Source organism: Sander lucioperca, chromosome 9 (genome assembly GCF_008315115.2).
Source record: "Sander lucioperca isolate FBNREF2018 chromosome 9, SLUC_FBN_1.2, whole genome shotgun sequence".
Classification (NCBI taxonomy): Eukaryota; Metazoa; Chordata; class Actinopteri; order Perciformes; family Percidae; genus Sander; species Sander lucioperca.
In genome coordinates this window covers 29,384,801-29,403,172 of record NC_050181.1, presented here as the reverse complement: position 1 = coordinate 29,403,172, position 18,372 = coordinate 29,384,801, and the positions used below count along the sequence as shown (strand labels likewise).

Here is an 18,372-nt window from a genome sequence, read left to right as displayed (position 1 = left end):
TGCACTAGCAACAAACTCTGTGTATCCAAGAACACTGACTGTAAATCAGTGTAAATTACGTTATATCAGACACCGACTTCTGTTGTAGATTAGTGTTACGTTTCCAGCTTTGCGGCTCCAAACCATACCATTAGTTGGGACAGATCTCTTGTTTTTTATAAGGCTAACTATTAGCTTTAGCCTGGCTGGTAGCAGCTTTCTGGCAACTGCGGTGAAAAATGGCTTCCAGCAAAACAGAAAATGCAGAAAATCCATGTTATGTACTACTTTACAAATGAAATAAATGTCAGACTGACTGACTGACATGTGATGTGCATCCTTCTTAGAGAACAATTAGTTTTTAGTAATGTCTCATGATATATTGTCTCTAGAACTGTATTATTCAACTTTTTGTTAAAGAAGGAAAAGAAAATCAATACTTCTAGAATCGCAATAAATGAAAATTGCAATACAAATCTCATCGTCACACATTTCATATATCATACCATGAAAGAATCGAATCAGGACAAAAGCATATCGACCCAGCCCTGGCTACGATGTCAGAAATGATGGCCAAAGTTACTAAAATAAGACCCAAGAGTTAATGAACCAGAATTTTCCTTTACCATTGCACTTTTTTTTAAAAGCTAGAACTTTGCAAAAAGTATGTATTCAAGATATACATTTTGACCTTTAACACGCACACATTTGCACTGTAACCTTGCAATGTTGTTCATTTAAACAATGGCATTGCAAGTTTTCAGAATTTACAAACATCTTAGAATAAGAGTTAATATGGCCATTCAATTTAAATGTTTTAACAAATACATTCATATTGTATACATTCATGTCATTGCTGAGGAATGTCCCTGATGCACTTATGTTTTTCATGATTCTGTGATTGTATTTTAAAATGATTAGTTATTAGTGATTACAATTAATCCCTTTTAATTTTCTCAAACATATATAGGTTTTTAAAGCTCATATGTCTTGAACGATTCAAGGCTCACCATTATAGTCATGTGTATCCTGTGGCTCCGAAACTTTACCTCCTTGCTATTGTCTGCAAGTCCCAAAAGAACACAATAAAACAGAGACCCACAGTATAAGTAAGTATTTATCTACTGTAGGTACTCATATATAGCATGCAGCAAATCCCACTTTACTTAAAGTGCCACGCTACACAGTTTAAAAGTAAAAAATAAACACATTTTGTTAAATATATTTATCTATGAAGTGATATGCATGCTGCTTTTTGCCTTGACTGGGACGACTGAGAGGGAAAGTGCGCATTTCCACTGACAGCAAAGATTGTATATCAGGATGGGTCTAATGGTCTGGTCTCTAATTCCATAGATGAGAGAACTCAGACATGATGGAAAGATAATAACACACACATAAAGGACAATTTGGATGCGCACAAATATTTTCTTGTCTAGGACCTTTGAGAGCGCTAGATGCAATGGGTTGTGTATGGTTGAGGAGAGACTGAGGCCCAGCTGCACCATATGCAGCAGCAGCGTGTTACGACCCTTACGAGCTGAAGCTTTGTCTGTGGAGGCCGACCTAGCTGCTATCGACACACCAATATAGGAGCAAAGAATTGCCACACCAGCTGAAACAAACAGAAAATAAACATACAATTTATCATAAAGATCAGACATTGAGCCAAGACGCATGTTTTCTCTGGCACAGTTATCTTTCATCGTCAGGCTCTCCAGGTCTTCAAATTTAAAATCTAACAATAAAATAACATGTGTGAGGATATTTAGTGAACTAAAGCCCCAAACCATAATGATAGCCACTGTTGTCTTTCTGATGGTAACGATTGTAGAGTGTCTCAGTGGGTAGCACACAGCCACATATCTCTCCAGAGACATCACCACCAGCGTGAGAGGGGGGATTGCATTTGTGAAGTAAGCAAGCATGGTAAAAACACCACATACAGGATATGTCAGCCTTATTCTAAAAGCATTCAGTATAAAAAGTAACTGACCGAGTGTCATCTGTACAGTGTCTGCAAAAAGGAGGTTAAACAGAAGAATGTAACGAGAGGTCTCACGAAACACTATTTTACTCCTTAAGGTGAATAACATAGTCCCATTAATTAAGAGAAACACACAGCATGGCATTGAAGTCATAGTGGAAAACAACACTAATTCCAGGAACCCCATATACTGCAGTCCAACAGTGTTGTTGGACTGAGACTGATTTGCATATGACATCTTAGAGAAACATTAAATACATCAAAAATATGAACCTATTGATATCACAAAGCACAGTTAAATGTCTCCTTCAGTTTGTCTTCTTATAAGTGTGAAGATCCATCCTTCCATCCATCCATTGGAAGGGTAGGGATGCCTGGTTAGTTCACAAGCAAAACTCGTAAACATTAATCTTCTGCAGACAGTTGGAGAGTTAGAGGCTGTGTCTGTTTCAATGCAGACTGTCTGCACGGTTTGTTTATGAGCTCCGTCCTCACACCCAGTTCAGTTGGTGTAACTCCCTTTCTATCATATTCCACGCCTCTGGTTCTTGTCATCAGTTGTTCCCTAATGGCCATGACAACAGCATCTATCCAAAAGGTTTACTTAATTATTTGCACATATACACATATACTAATAATATAAAAAAGACAGTAGAAATGTAAGAGTGATTTGATTTATACATGAATCAATGATGGTCAGACTAAACAAAAATATGGTCAGACTAAACAAAAACATACATAAAAAACCCTAATGAGATTGGCAGCATTCATTAAATATTAGCAAATGATTTGTATCTGTAAATCTGTGTCGTACATGTTCCTCTAAGTTGTAAATCGTATATCATCATTTGTAAATCGACTTAGCATTTTTCAATGGAAATATATGTTTTTTTAAATCTCTCCCTCTTTGTGTTGATTCAGTCCTGGGTCCCCTCCTCTTTTCTCTGTACACCAACTCTCTCGGGTCTGTCATTCAGTCGCACGGCTTTTCTTACCACAGCTACGCAGATGACACGCAACTAATTCTCTCCTTTCCGGAGTCTGAAACTCAAATAGCAGCACATATCTCGGCCTGTTTGACTGACATTTCTTCTTGGATGTCCACACACCATCTGAAACTCAACCTCGACAAGACTGAGCTCCTTTTCCTTCCAGGGAAGGGCTCTTCTACCCAAGACCTGACTATAACAATTGACAACTCTGTTGTAGCCCCCACCCAGACAGCTATAAACCTGGGTGTTACACTTGACGACCAACTCTCCTTCACTGCCAACATTGCTGCAACTACCTGATCGTGTAGATACATGCTGCATAACATCAGAAGGATACGTCCCCTTCTAACGCAGAAGGTGGCTCAGGTTCTGGTTCAGGCTCTAGTCATCTCACGTCTACACTAGGCAAGGCAAGGCAGCTTTATTTGTATAGCACATTTCAGCAACAAGGCAATTCAAAGTGCTTTACATGAAAACAGATTAAAACATTTAAAACAGATAAAATACAAGAATCAACAGGGCAATTCAAAGTGCTTTACATGAAAACAGATTAAAACATTTAAAACAGATAAAATACAAGAATCAACAGGGCAATTCAAAGTGCTTTACATGAAAACAGAATAAAAAATTTAAAACAGATAAAATACAAGGATAAAAGTTACAGTGCAGTATAAGAAATGAAACATTAAAGAGCAATTAAAACAGTTAAATATATAAAAGCAGATAAAATAGGAATTTCTCTTTATATGCTTATATAGATTGTTATACAGTGTCAACAATGCAACTTCAGTCTTTGTTTGTACTTAGTGTTCCATTTTTACCAATATGACAAACATCTCAAGCAGTCTGGTCCATATTTTTCCAACCATCTCACCCACAATGGGCCCAGATGCTTCGCATGGCTTTGAGCTTTCATTACTCATATTAACAGAACAGAAGCTAGTATACTTTTTCCTTACAATGTGATCGTCACCACAAGGCTCGGTTCTTTTTTCGGCAAACCTTGTAAAAACCCGGTACAGCCCTGCAGACAAAAACCTTTCAGTAGTCAAGAACTTTTTCCTAAACTATCTTATTTCCTTCTGCAGTCTGTCTCTAAATAGACAGGGACCCCCTTGGAGTATGTTAGTCTATTTGTATTTAGGCCTTCTGCCTAATTTTAGTTAGTTTTCTTCTTCTAACTCTTGATCAGCCCGACGTCTGACTCTTCTGTTATTCCCTTGCCATGCTGTGTCAGAGAATTAATCAGATATATGCCCGTTTCTGCAAGAGAATGTCACTTGTAATCATAAATCCATTTTTACCAATATGACAAACATCTCAAGCAGTCAGGTCCATATTTTTCCAACCATCTCACCCACAATGGGCCCAGATGCTTCGCACGGCTTTGAGCTTTCATTACTCATAATAACAGAAGCTAGTATACTTTTTTCTTACAATGTGATCGTCACCACAAGGCTCGGTTCTTTTTTCGGCAAACCTTGTAAAAACCCGGTACAGCCCTGCAGACAAAAACCTTTCAGTAGTCAATAACTTTTTCTTAAACTATCTTATTTCCTTCTGCAGTCTGTCTCTAAATAGACAGGGACCCCCTTGGAGTATGTTAGTCTATTTGTATTTAGGCCTTCTGCCTAATTTTAGTTAGTTTTCTTCTTCTAACTCTTGATCAGCCCGACGTCTGACTCTTCTGTTATTCCCTTGCCATGCTGTGTCAGAGAATTAATCAGGTATATGCCCGTTTCTGCAAGAGAATGTCACTTGTAATATAACAAATGAACAGTTATTTAAAGAAAGGCAACATCAAATAGATAGGTCTTCAGCCTTGATTTAAAAGAACTGAGAGTTGCGGCAGACCTGCAGTTTTCTGGGAGTTTGTTCCAGATATGTGGAGCATAGAAACTAAACGCTGCTTCCCCCTGTTTAGTTCTGACTCTGGGGACAACAAGCTACTGCAACTCCCTGCTGATTGGCCTGTCTGTATGTGCCGTCCGACCCCTGCAGCTCATTCAGAACGCAGCAGCTCGACTTGTCTTCAACCTCCCCAAGTTCTCTCACACTACGTCGCTCCTCCGCTCTCTACACTGGTTACCAATTGCTGCCCACATCCGCTTCAAGACACCAGTACTTGCATACAGGGCCACGAACGGATCAGCCCCAGCATGCATCCAGGACATGGTCAAACCTTATACCCCAACCCGCCCACTCCGCTCTGCATCAGCCAACCTGCTTGTTGCCCCCTCACAGCGAGGGAGAACTAATCACTCAACGAAATCCCGACTGTTTGCTGTCCTAGCTCCTAAATGGTGGAATGAGCTCCCTATTGACATGAGGATGGCCGAAAGCCTATGCATCTTCCGCAGAAGGCTAAAAACTCTCTTCCGACTACACCTCGGATAAGCATTAAAAAAAAGAATCTTGAACCTGCACTTTCATATAGCTCTTTGTAGCTTTGCTTATTTAAAGCTAATGTACTTGCACTTACTACTTGTTGTTTGGAGTTTGAACCTTCAGGGTTGAAAGCACTTAATTGTAAGTCGCTTTGGATAAAAGCGTCAGCTAAATGACATGTAATGTAATTTTGACTCTCAACCGATTTGTATCAAAGTCCAAGTTACAAATTAGAGACACAAATACACATACAATTACAGATTACAGATACAAATTGCTCAGCATTTATTTGTGCAATGTTTTATTAGTTACAAGTTAGAGGCACAGACACAGATACACATTTACAAATACAAATCGCTGTGCATTTATATGTGCATTGTGTTTTACGTGTCCCGGAAGAAGTTAAGGGAGAAAACACAAGACTTTTACCCTGGAAATGGGTGTTCATATCCCAAAAGTACTGGGAGGACACAAACTACAAACTTCTTTCTAATTCTAACTAGTCGTTTTGATGCCTAACTGTCACGTCGCCGCATTACAGTCACCTTTTTGTAGATTAACTTAACTGTCACGACCGCAGAGATGTTCACAAGTCATTTTTTGCAAGTCCAAGTCAAGTCTCAAGTCTTTGAGGGGCAAGTTCAAGTCAAGTCTCAAGTCTTTTGCCATGAGTCCAAGTCAAGTCTCAAGTCTCTGGCCATCTGATCTGTCCCTAACACTGTATTGTTACATCTTATGAATTCAAAGCATGTCCTGTAGCTGTCACATCATATGGATACAACTATAAAAATACAATTTGCATGTTCCCAGCACTTGCAATGGTTAGCTTGTTACCTGTGATGATATGTGCTAAATGTAATGTCTCTTTCACTCAAAAAAATGTCGAAGTGGAAATCAAGAGAAAAGTGGCAGCGCCACACCAGTTACAGAACAACATGCATCTCAGTCCAGTCCAAATTATGCACAATAAGCAGTTTGAACTTATTTTCTAAGTGTTAGTACGCTCAGTGAAACTGAGTCCAGCGCGAGGGAGACCCGACTCAGAGGAGGAGAGGTTAGTGAGGCCAGCGGCTCCACGGCAGGTGACAGTGCGCACGGATCCGCTGCGCCACGCATGGATGAAATAATGAAATAGTAAATAAGGCTACAGTAACAGAAATATGTGCAGAATTAAGACAGTCAAGACGGCCCAGTGTTTGGTGGACCGGGTACACCTTGTTCACTTAACAGCTTACAAATCATCCACGGGATCAATTACGCATCACCTGAGTTTGCCCACCCGACACAGCATTTGTTAGGCGCATGCGTTACGTTGCACATTATGGCAAAGGGCAGGGGGACATACAGCTCGTCATACGTTTCCCCGTATATGCACCAATAAAAGAAAATAGAAATACATTAATACATTTAGATTTAAAAAGCAATAATTGTATGAAAACAGGTTGTTGACGAGTCTCGAAGCTCGAGTCCGAGTCAAGTCTGAAGTCTTTTGGGTCGAGTCGCAAGTCAAGTCTGAAGTCAGCTGTTTGTGCGACTTAAGTGCGACTCGAGTCCGAGTCTCAGACTCGAGTCCCCATCTCTGCACGACCGTCATCTCAGGGTGACCAGTACCCGACTCACAGTTGCCTTTTGTCGGCTAAAGTTAACTGAAACGGGCGCTTCACTTAACTGTCACATGACAGGTCAGCTAAACTTCACTGTTGGTTGCCATAATATTGTAAGATATATACGAATTGTTGTGTATTAGTTTTTGTTCAAAGTTTTTGTAAGATTTCCTATAAATTCTTCACAATGAAAGTCCCTTTGTTACTTGAAAGCTTTCATTATAAATCAGCAAAATCCAGAAATTGGGTTGGGTTTTCATCAGCAGGAATCTAACCAAACACATGCTCCCCTAAACAACAGAATAGGTTGATTTTCAATGACTCCCAAAACAACATATATGACCGTTTTTCTTATATACTGCCTCACGGTGCCTGTTTTAAACACGTGACTGCGGTGTAGTTTGATGTTATCATTTGACCTAAAGCTGGCTTAACTGCTTTGGATGCGGTAAAAATTCCACTATGCAGAGGAACCCCGGTAAAGGACACAAATTACCACGCCATGGTTTGACTCTGTGCAACTAAAAGTGCTAATGGAAAAACACCATTTACCAGGATGTAGTCATGGACAAGAGGCTTGTGCTTAGGCTCAGTCTCAGTTCCTCTGTTGCTCGGGCCCTAATAAGTAACAAGTTCTCCAAACTCATTCCTAAATATAATGACGGAATCCCATTAGAGAAGGATGATCTGCAACAGGAGTATTTTGAGAAATTTCCATGAATGCTTTGACTCATTTTTTTTATGTCCCTGCCTTTGGAATCCACTGTAACCTCTGCGAATCCAAGCTGACTATAGTCAGAGCAAACTACAAATCTTTTACAGCAATACACCTTTCAGGTCTACAGAGAGTGAGTGTTGGACACTTGGATTTTGGGAAAAGCTTTACGAGTTATTAAGAGTTATTAAAAAAACCATTAAGTTGTAAAAAGAATTGTGTTTTAAGGCATGGTTGTTTGATTGGGGGGGTGGGAATCACCAGAGGCCCCACAACACGATATTATCACGATACTTATGTCATGATAGGATATTGCGGTTTTAAACATATTGCGATATTCTGCGATATATTGCAATTCATTACCTTTTTTTCCAACTTCAAATTATGTACATAAAGAGAAACTTTGTCAACATCTGTTTTATCTGAAATAAAAGAATTCTCTGGTTTGTTCATCTCAATTCAATTCTCCATCTTGTGGACTGAACAAGCAATTGATATTATTCTATTACCAAAGGGTTGCAATTTATATAATAAAAGATCGATACTTGGCGTCCGTGTATGGATACAGTATTGTTACGGAAAATATCGCGATACTATGCTGCACCAATTCAAAATAAACTCAAACAAACAAAATATGTTTTAACATCTGAGGCCCAAAAGAAAACAGAAAAGAGCAGCAAATGCAAGTCAGTAAAAGTTAGACTTCTGCTAACCTTTTTAAAATAATGAGGTGTGTTGTTGTTGTTGGACATATTGTTTTTCGTTTGGTGAAATACTCTATGGTATCACAAAGAGAGAAATCCCCACAGCTGACCTAATCCCCTGATAAGTCATTAAGTCACATTCACTCATTATAATGTGTTCATTAAATGTTGATATAATGAATGCCTCCTGTGGGTGTTTATCAACAATGTTTAATGGACAGGGCATGAGTACCTTTTGTAGACAAAAAGTATGGCAAGTAAGTTAAAGAGGTCCAAAGTAAATGGAGGAATTTTCAAGATTTCAATCTTCAGTGACTATGTTTACATGTACATAATATTCCGGTTTTTGCCCTTATTCCAAAAAAGACAATAATCCGACTGAGCTGTTTACATGGCTAATGAAAGGAAATATTCCACTAATAATATAATATAATATTTTTTAGTTATACTGGTGCTTAGTCTTTCTTCTGAATCTGCAGTTTCTACTTTTTATACAAATGTTTCAGACAGAATGTTCTGAAGTATGCATGCCCTTTTGACCCTGCTCACACCATGAGTTGTTTGTTCCTATATGATAACCGCAAAGCTGATTCCAACCAGTCTCCCACTAACCTTTCTTTGGCCTTTTCAATTCGGTCACAACCTGGCTTTTTTCTGCCCAGCAACAGAAATACATAAGTACCTTATGCTTTCAAGTTCCTCTGTTCATTCTTTTAGACTCTTCTGTGATGTACTGAACCTTTCTTGCAAGAAATAAAACTCTTAGACGTCGTTGACGAAGATCTCACCTAAGTATTACAATTTCTACAACAGATGTTTGCGCATATCCAAAAACATGTTAATATCCAAGTTTTTCATAATGTTTAAAAGGAGCTGAGTTTCTCCTTCTTTTTCCTTATGGCATGCATCTCTACCGCAGCCTTGCAAACTGTTGGTTAGTTGGTTTGTGTACAACAACCATAGCAACGCACAGAGCTGACTGTAAGCCGTAAACAGGCAAGAGGCCATAAACTGTCACAAATAAGTAAGTTTAGTAGTAAAAATCCCGATTGAGTCACATATTATGGATGCGCTGTATACATGTCCAAAGAATGCCTCTAAAACCCGAATAATACTGGCATATCAAACGTCTTAATCGGAAAATGTTAAATTCTGAAAAAGGCCTTATTCAGAATATCCAAACGGAATATGCTGTTTACATGACCTGTATCAAATTCGGAATATCGTCATATTCGCGATAAGGAGTGGAATAATAGTGTGCATCTGCTGTGGACCGCTGGCTGAGCTCATAGCAACAAGGGGACCTGCTTACAACTAAAGTTTTTTGTTGACATTGTATCGTGTACAACGAAATTTGTTGGCTGCTGGGGCAGTAATATTTTTTTGTCTGAACAGACTGAGCAGACTTTTTTGGTGTTTATCAAATAAATGAAATAATTTTGCTTGTAAATTTTGTATCCCTTCATTAAGGAAAACCCCGCAATTGATTGATTTTTTTGGCCATTTTTAGGTCTTTATTTGACAGCTGAAGACATGAAACGGGAGAGAGAGGGGGGAATGACATGCAGCAAAGGGCCGCAGGTCAGAATTGAACCTGGGCCCGCTGCGTCGATGAGTAAGCCTCTATATGTGGGCGCCCGCTCTACCAACTGAGCTATCCAGGTGCCCCACGTTAATTTAATTATCTATTTGTTGTAGCTTAATATCATGCTTTTCAGAAAGTGCATTGGAAGTGTGACCACTCCAGTCTCAATTTCAGAACCACAAAACAAGTAGTGCACAAAAGTATGACTTCCTCACAGAATTATTCGGCCTTGTCTTGTTTCTTCAATGAAATCTAAATCTGCACCACTGACCTTTCTAGATCAAGACAAGATTGACTTCTTTGTATTATTGCTTTTTTTTACATTTGATTTTGATAAATGATGATGATAAATGCACACTTAAAAAAATATGCAATGTATTCCTACCTAAACATTTACCCCTGCCCTATTAGCTCTACTATTCTCACTGAATGTCTACAGCTGAGTGCTGAAATGTCTTATGCTGCAGATCCTCTGGTCAACAGATACTGGCTCAAAGAAAACTCTCTACTTTAATCAATGGAAAAATATGCTTTGAATAATATCTTAAAATGCAAAATACCCTTTTTTTTATTAAGGGGTCCATAGCTAATTTAATGTCTGCCAATAACGTTTTTAAAATGAAGAGTCACTGTTTATGTTTTCGGACATGTTTCCTTAATTGTCAGGTGCTTTTTGCTAAATCTTGAATGTCAATATTGTTTTGGCAATGTTGTTTTTCAGCTGCTGAACATTAATGAGTCACGGATAGAAACCCATCCCATCTGACCTAGTCTCCTGATAACTCATTTAGAGACATTAAATATTCAAAACCTTACTCGTTAATGTTTTCAGTAAATGTTGCCATGCTTTATGATTCCTGTGGGAGTTAATCAGGAATCGTCATGGAGACAAACTATGGCAAAGTTAAAAAAAGAAAGTTAAGTTCAAAGTAGTCTATATCGAAGACGGTTCATTTACGGGAAAGTTCTGGCGAAAGTTTCACTAGATGTCCCTCACATTCTGCTTTCTTTGAGTTAAACTTTAAACTCCCGTCGCACCAAGCAGTATTAAGCAGAACCTCTGAGCAATGTTACAGGCTGAAAATGGCAAGTATTAAAGAACATTTGGATCATGCAACAAGGCAGGCCTGCTTGGTTCGTTCGGCATTTACTTTCTTATTGGGACGATACACTTCTAAGATAGCCTAGAAATCTAGACGCACCCTAGAAATCTAGACGCACCCTATCGGCAGCAAATGTAATTTGCAGCCAGGGGGTCTAGCAACTCTCCGTTGGCTTGCGAGCTGGAAAAGCCAAACTATCGCCGGGCCAATCACATCGTGTATAGAGTCAGTGGGCAGAGTTACGACGGTTCCGCGTGTCTGCTGCTGCTGGCGAACAGCGGCCTTTCGAATCGGCTTTGGCCGCGACTCTGGAGACTTAGAGTTAAGCTTTTCTTTTAGAAAAGAACAAAGAACGGCACTGAAGTCATTCTTAAAAAAGGAAGATGTGTTCGGAGTTTTGCCGACTGGATACGTTTAATCTATCAACTAGTGTTGCTCTGGTTGGTTATGAGTGCAGAGGGAATTTGAAAGACAACCGCTTATTCCGCCCCTCGGATTGAGCCTTGCCAATGGTGAGTTCCCAGACCCAACATCTTGATGTGGGTCTGGCTTGTCAGGCTACTTCTCAGAGCTAATTACTTTTAACCATGTATCCAGCTAACATTACTGTATTATGTGAACAGTTAACTTCATTTAATATTTTAGGTGGCGTTTTCTTTTGTGGGGTGCAAATGTTCCGCTAAGCAAGTTCCTAAACAAGACTATTTTGCAGAGCCATGGACACTGCGTTGACTTTGATCTCCAATATCTGAAAAGAAAAATTTGTTGGTTTAAAACTGTGTATACGAATTATTTTACTGTTAGATGTTCAATTTGAGGACCTGGAGAGCCTGAAGACAAAACTTTAGCTCGTAACACTATGCTGCTGCATCTGGTGCAGCTGGGCCTCAGTCTCTCCTCATAACTCTTTTGATAATTGTCACAAGGAAAGTACCTGTGCATGCACAGAATGTTTTATATGTGTGTATTTTCATTTTCCATAGATGTCTGAGTTCTCTCATTTATGGCATAAGAGATCAGACTATCAGACCTTCCCTAATGAACTAGCTACTGTATGTCGTCCCGGCCAAGGCTTAGGCCTCACCCTCGACTTCATGAAATGGATTGAGCTTTGTGTTTGCTAGTAAATGTAATGTAACAACCGAAAAAGAAGCATATCCCTTGATACGAGAAACAAATTAAAAGCTCAGATAGAAATTTCCAAAAACTCATGAGAACTCTTTGAACCCTCAATTTTCAGTCTGGCCTTCTAAAGAACTGCACTACGGAAACAACCTTGCAAACAAATGACATGACTGAGTATGGACTGGAAAACTTAACATTATCATTCTTTTAAGAGCAAATTCTGGGACTGGGTTCAGTAGGTGGAACTGCTTTAAATGGTTTTCATCTGACGTGTCTGACTTGGCTCCATTCAGTTTGTATCTGCTACCCCTTGGCCATGTTGTTTGTCACTTTAACGCTGTGTCCAACCATTGTTATGCTGATTACACCCATGTCTCATTTAGTCTCGCTGCCATCAAAGACTGGATGGCCTCTCACTTTCTGAATCTGAATACTGATGAGACCAAATCCAAGCAATAGGTGAAAAATCCAACCCAGTCTCACGGCAGTTCGTGAAATGGTCACGTTATTTAATCTATTGATTTGTGTACATGGACACGTTTATGTCGTTTTTTTCGTGGTGGTCAGCACGTTTTTTAAACTAATGTATTTCAATGGGAAGCATCTTTCGAGATCACAGCACGACTACGGTAGCGAGTAGTATGAAATGCCAAAATTCCACTAAGGGAGGTTGGTTTGGGTGGTGGATGGGTCAAACAACACAGGACTTTCACCCAGGATACTGGGGATCGTGTCCCGCGTGTGACGTTTCCTTTTCCCGTTCTTCTTTTCCTAATCCCAACCATCCCTTTGTTGTTCCCCGTCCCATTGTTGACCCCAACCCAACCTCTGTATAGATGCTTCCCATTACGTACTGACCACCACGAAAAAAACGTGTGTCCATATACACGAATCAATAGATTAAAAATTACGTGACCATTTCACGAACTGCCGTGAGACCGTGTTGGAAAAATTACATGGGTGGTTTTATTCTGCACTTTTTCCGTATACGGGGTTAGGGTTAGTGGGTAAGTCAATATATTGATCAATTTCAGCACTTTACGTGATGTTATATTACAACCATATATTTCATAAAGGGGATATATCAAAAATAAGATAAAAACATGGTCTTGTTTTGTTCTACCTGAGGTAGGGGTATCTGAAAAACTATAGCCCTCATGATGATTTGTGCATGTACTAACTATCTCTTCTAAAACTCTGCCCCTGCATAAACCTTTCAACATCTTTATATTATCTGAACCATAACTGCACAATAACTTTACAGTACAATTTGCATTTCATTTTGCACTCCTTGCAATATGTCCAACTCACACATGTATTGTATGTACAGTATGAAATTGAAGTTATTTCCCCACTTAATTAAGTTATTGTTTTTAAGTATAGCTGTATATTGTTGATACCTATTGTGTAGTTTTTTTGCTCATTATTCAATAAATATTGTGTCTTTTTTACTCTTATTTTGTCTTTAACACTATAAAGAGTATAATTTCTACCTATCTATCCGTCTGTCTGAACATTATTATTATAAGTATGTGTCATGTATTTAAAAGTATTATATGATAAAAGCTGTAATTGGTTTAATGTCAACACAGGAAAAGAGACTAAAAAAGATGTATCATAGCAATGCACAGAGGTACTATTTGGCAGCTTTGATGGCTTCTCAAAATTCTCAAAATTAAGTGTGTCAACGCCACAGTGGGCCAGCAGGTGTCAGTATAAACCTTGAACACAGTACAAAGCTGAGGGTTGTATTTGCTCTGTGATGACGAGTCACAGACATTTACATCGTCACAGTCGGTAAAAGGGCACACGTGAGCCCATATCTCTTAGAAACAGTGAAGTTTGGTATGTAAAAGAGGGATTGGCACATGCTTCTTTACCATGTGACAGCTCTCATGTTTGGTAACTTCTGCTTCTGTTTGGTCTTCAGCATTCTGACGCCCATGTGTAAGAAGCACACTATATGCTCTTAACACAGCAGTGAGGCACCTTCATAACTAAATCTTGCACTTAAGAAAATATGTGTTTATATCCAACTCCTTAAACGCTTTGGATATAAAGATGGTTATCGTGTAAAAAAAAATATAAAGTTTATTCTCCCTGGGTAGTATATGGGGAGGGCACAACAGCGTTAAAGGCCTAGTTTAGATCTATTGAGAGCAGGATTAGAATTATTTTTTTAGATAACTATAATTTGTGAAGAAGAGACCACACACACAACAAGGAACTAGTGTCTCTGACTTCAGTTTGATCTGTAGTCCATTCCAGTAGTGGGGTGCATACTACCAGATATCAGTCCAGTTCAGAACTGGTATGAGGACATTTTAAACCTAAACTAACTGTGATGTGGTATCACGGTTGCTCACTTTGAACTCGACTAGACATACCCGTGGTGAGTGCGGTCGATAGGTGTCTTGAGTGGTGAATTGAATGCCACTGTGGTAGATTGTTTAGTGGTTTATGGGGAGGATGAAAATACAGGATATCTCCAAAGTCATAAACAATGTTAACGAGAAATGTTAATATCATTTGAAAGACATAGACTATTTGTGGGAGATAGACCAATTTAAAGGTGCTGTAGGTAATTGCGAAGATCCAGGAATTTGAAAACATCGACAACTTCTCAGTCCCTCCCCCCTTTCCGGTAAAGCCCAGAACGGTCTCCTAAGCCCCTCCCCCCACAAGGGAGAATGAATGAGCAATGATTGACACGCAGTTAGACACCGGAGGCAGGGGACTACAGATGAAAAATAGCCTTTTGGCTAATTCTGGCTTTTTTAACCCATGGGAAATCATGTGTTTTATTAAATTGCGCTGTCCCCTTCCATAAATAAACTAAACTTAAACTGAATATGTGATTTTTTTTTTTTCCATCTTTATCCTAGATTATAATTGTTGAAGCGGAGTTCTAGTTAGGGTTTAAGCAGTTAATAAACTTGATTTTTGAACAAGATTGACTTCTTTGTATTATTGCTTTTTTTTACATTTGATTTTGATAAATGATGATGATAAATGCACACTTAAAAAAATATGCAATGTATTCCTACCTAAACATTTACCCCTGCCCTATTAGCTCTACTATTCTCACTGAATGTCTACAGCTGAGTGCTGAAATGTCTTATGCTGCAGATCCTCTGGTCAACAGATACTGGCTCAAAGAAAACTCTCTACTTTAATCAATGGAAAAATATGCTTTGAATAATATCTTAAAATGCAAAATACCCTTTTTTTTATTAAGGGGTCCATAGCTAATTTAATGTCTGCCAATAACGTTTTTAAAATGAAGAGTCACTGTTTATGTTTTCGGACATGTTTCCTTAATTGTCAGGTGCTTTTTGCTAAATCTTGAATGTCAATATTGTTTTGGCAATGTTGTTTTTCAGCTGCTGAACATTAATGAGTCACGGATAGAAACCCATCCCATCTGACCTAGTCTCCTGATAACTCATTTAGAGACATTAAATATTCAAAACCTTACTCGTTAATGTTTTCAGTAAATGTTGCCATGCTTTATGATTCCTGTGGGAGTTAATCAGGAATCGTCATGGAGACAAACTATGGCAAAGTTAAAAAAAGAAAGTTAAGTTCAAAGTAGTCTATATCGAAGACGGTTCATTTACGGGAAAGTTCTGGCGAAAGTTTCACTAGATGTCCCTCACATTCTGCTTTCTTTGAGTTAAACTTTAAACTCCCGTCGCACCAAGCAGTATTAAGCAGAACCTCTGAGCAATGTTACAGGCTGAAAATGGCAAGTATTAAAGAACATTTGGATCATGCAACAAGGCAGGCCTGCTTGGTTCGTTCGGCATTTACTTTCTTATTGGGACGATACACTTCTAAGATAGCCTAGAAATCTAGACGCACCCTAGAAATCTAGACGCACCCTATCGGCAGCAAATGTAATTTGCAGCCAGGGGGTCTAGCAACTCTCCGTTGGCTTGCGAGCTGGAAAAGCCAAACTATCGCTGGGCCAATCACATCGTGTATAGAGTCAGTGGGCAGAGTTACGACGGTTCCGCGTGTCTGCTGCTGCTGGCGAACAGCGGCCTTTCGAATCGGCTTTGGCCGCGACTCTGGAGACTTAGAGTTAAGCTTTTCTTTTAGAAAAGAACAAAGAACGGCACTGAAGTCATTCTTAAAAAAGGAAGATGTGTTCGGAGTTTTGCCGACTGGATACGTTTAATCTATCAACTAGTGTTGCTCTGGTTGGTTATGAGTGCAGAGGGAATTTGAAAGACAACCGCTTATTCCGCCCCTCGGATTGAGCCTTGCCAATGGTGAGTTCCCAGACCCAACATCTTGATGTGGGTCTGGCTTGTCAGGCTACTTCTCAGAGCTAATTACTTTTAACCATGTATCCAGCTAACATTACTGTATTATGTGAACAGTTAACTTCATTTAATATTTTAGGTGGCGTTTTCTTTTGTGGGGTGCAAATGTTCCGCTAAGCAAGTTCCTAAACAAGACTATTTTGCAGAGCCATGGACACTGCGTTGACTTTGATCTCCAATATCTGAAAAGAAAAATTTGTTGGTTTAAAACTGTGTATACGAATTATTTTACTGTTAGATGTTCAATTTGAGGACCTGGAGAGCCTGAAGACAAAACTTTAGCTCGTAACACTATGCTGCTGCATCTGGTGCAGCTGGGCCTCAGTCTCTCCTCATAACTCTTTTGATAATTGTCACAAGGAAAGTACCTGTGCATGCACAGAATGTTTTATATGTGTGTATTTTCATTTTCCATAGATGTCTGAGTTCTCTCATTTATGGCATAAGAGATCAGACTATCAGACCTTCCCTAATGAACTAGCTACTGTATGTCGTCCCGGCCAAGGCTTAGGCCTCACCCTCGACTTCATGAAATGGATTGAGCTTTGTGTTTGCTAGTAAATGTAATGTAACAACCGAAAAAGAAGCATATCCCTTGATACGAGAAACAAATTAAAAGCTCAGATAGAAATTTCCAAAAACTCATGAGAACTCTTTGAACCCTCAATTTTCAGTCTGGCCTTCTAAAGAACTGCACTACGGAAACAACCTTGCAAACAAATGACATGACTGAGTATGGACTGGAAAACTTAACATTATCATTCTTTTAAGAGCAAATTCTGGGACTGGGTTCAGTAGGTGGAACTGCTTTAAATGGTTTTCATCTGACGTGTCTGACTTGGCTCCATTCAGTTTGTATCTGCTACCCCTTGGCCATGTTGTTTGTCACTTTAACGCTGTGTCCAACCATTGTTATGCTGATTACACCCATGTCTCATTTAGTCTCGCTGCCATCAAAGACTGGATGGCCTCTCACTTTCTGAATCTGAATACTGATGAGACCAAATCCAAGCAATAGGTGAAAAATCCAACCCAGTCTCACGGCAGTTCGTGAAATGGTCACGTTATTTAATCTATTGATTTGTGTACATGGACACGTTTATGTCGTTTTTTTCGTGGTGGTCAGCACGTTTTTTAAACTAATGTATTTCAATGGGAAGCATCTTTCGAGATCACAGCACGACTACGGTAGCGAGTAGTATGAAATGCCAAAATTCCACTAAGGGAGGTTGGTTTGGGTGGTGGATGGGTCAAACAACACAGGACTTTCACCCAGGATACTGGGGATCGTGTCCCGCGTGTGACGTTTCCTTTTCCCGTTCTTCTTTTCCTAATCCCAACCATCCCTTTGTTGTTCCCCGTCCCATTGTTGACCCCAACCCAACCTCTGTATAGATGCTTCCCATTACGTACTGACCACCACGAAAAAAACGTGTGTCCATATACACGAATCAATAGATTAAAAATTACGTGACCATTTCACGAACTGCCGTGAGACCGTGTTGGAAAAATTACATGGGTGGTTTTATTCTGCACTTTTTCCGTATACGGGGTTAGGGTTAGTGGGTAAGTCAATATATTGATCAATTTCAGCACTTTACGTGATGTTATATTACAACCATATATTTCATAAAGGGGATATATCAAAAATAAGATAAAAACATGGTCTTGTTTTGTTCTACCTGAGGTAGGGGTATCTGAAAAACTATAGCCCTCATGATGATTTGTGCATGTACTAACTATCTCTTCTAAAACTCTGCCCCTGCATAAACCTTTCAACATCTTTATATTATCTGAACCATAACTGCACAATAACTTTACAGTACAATTTGCATTTCATTTTGCACTCCTTGCAATAT

General features: G+C 39.2%; 2 protein-coding genes across 2 annotated transcripts in view; one reads left to right on the top strand and one right to left on the bottom strand.

The window, feature by feature from the left end:
- Positions 1 to 18,372, top strand: part of LOC116042337 (prostaglandin D2 receptor 2) — a 53,362-nt gene that overhangs the window by 27,042 nt on the left and 7,948 nt on the right. The gene's annotated exons all lie outside the window — the stretch shown is intronic.
- On the bottom strand, positions 1,209 to 2,204 carry LOC116042293 (odorant receptor 131-2-like). Its single transcript, XM_031288429.2, has one exon. It carries the CDS (start codon positions 2,202 to 2,204, stop codon positions 1,209 to 1,211), a length of 996 nt encoding a protein of 331 aa, XP_031144289.2.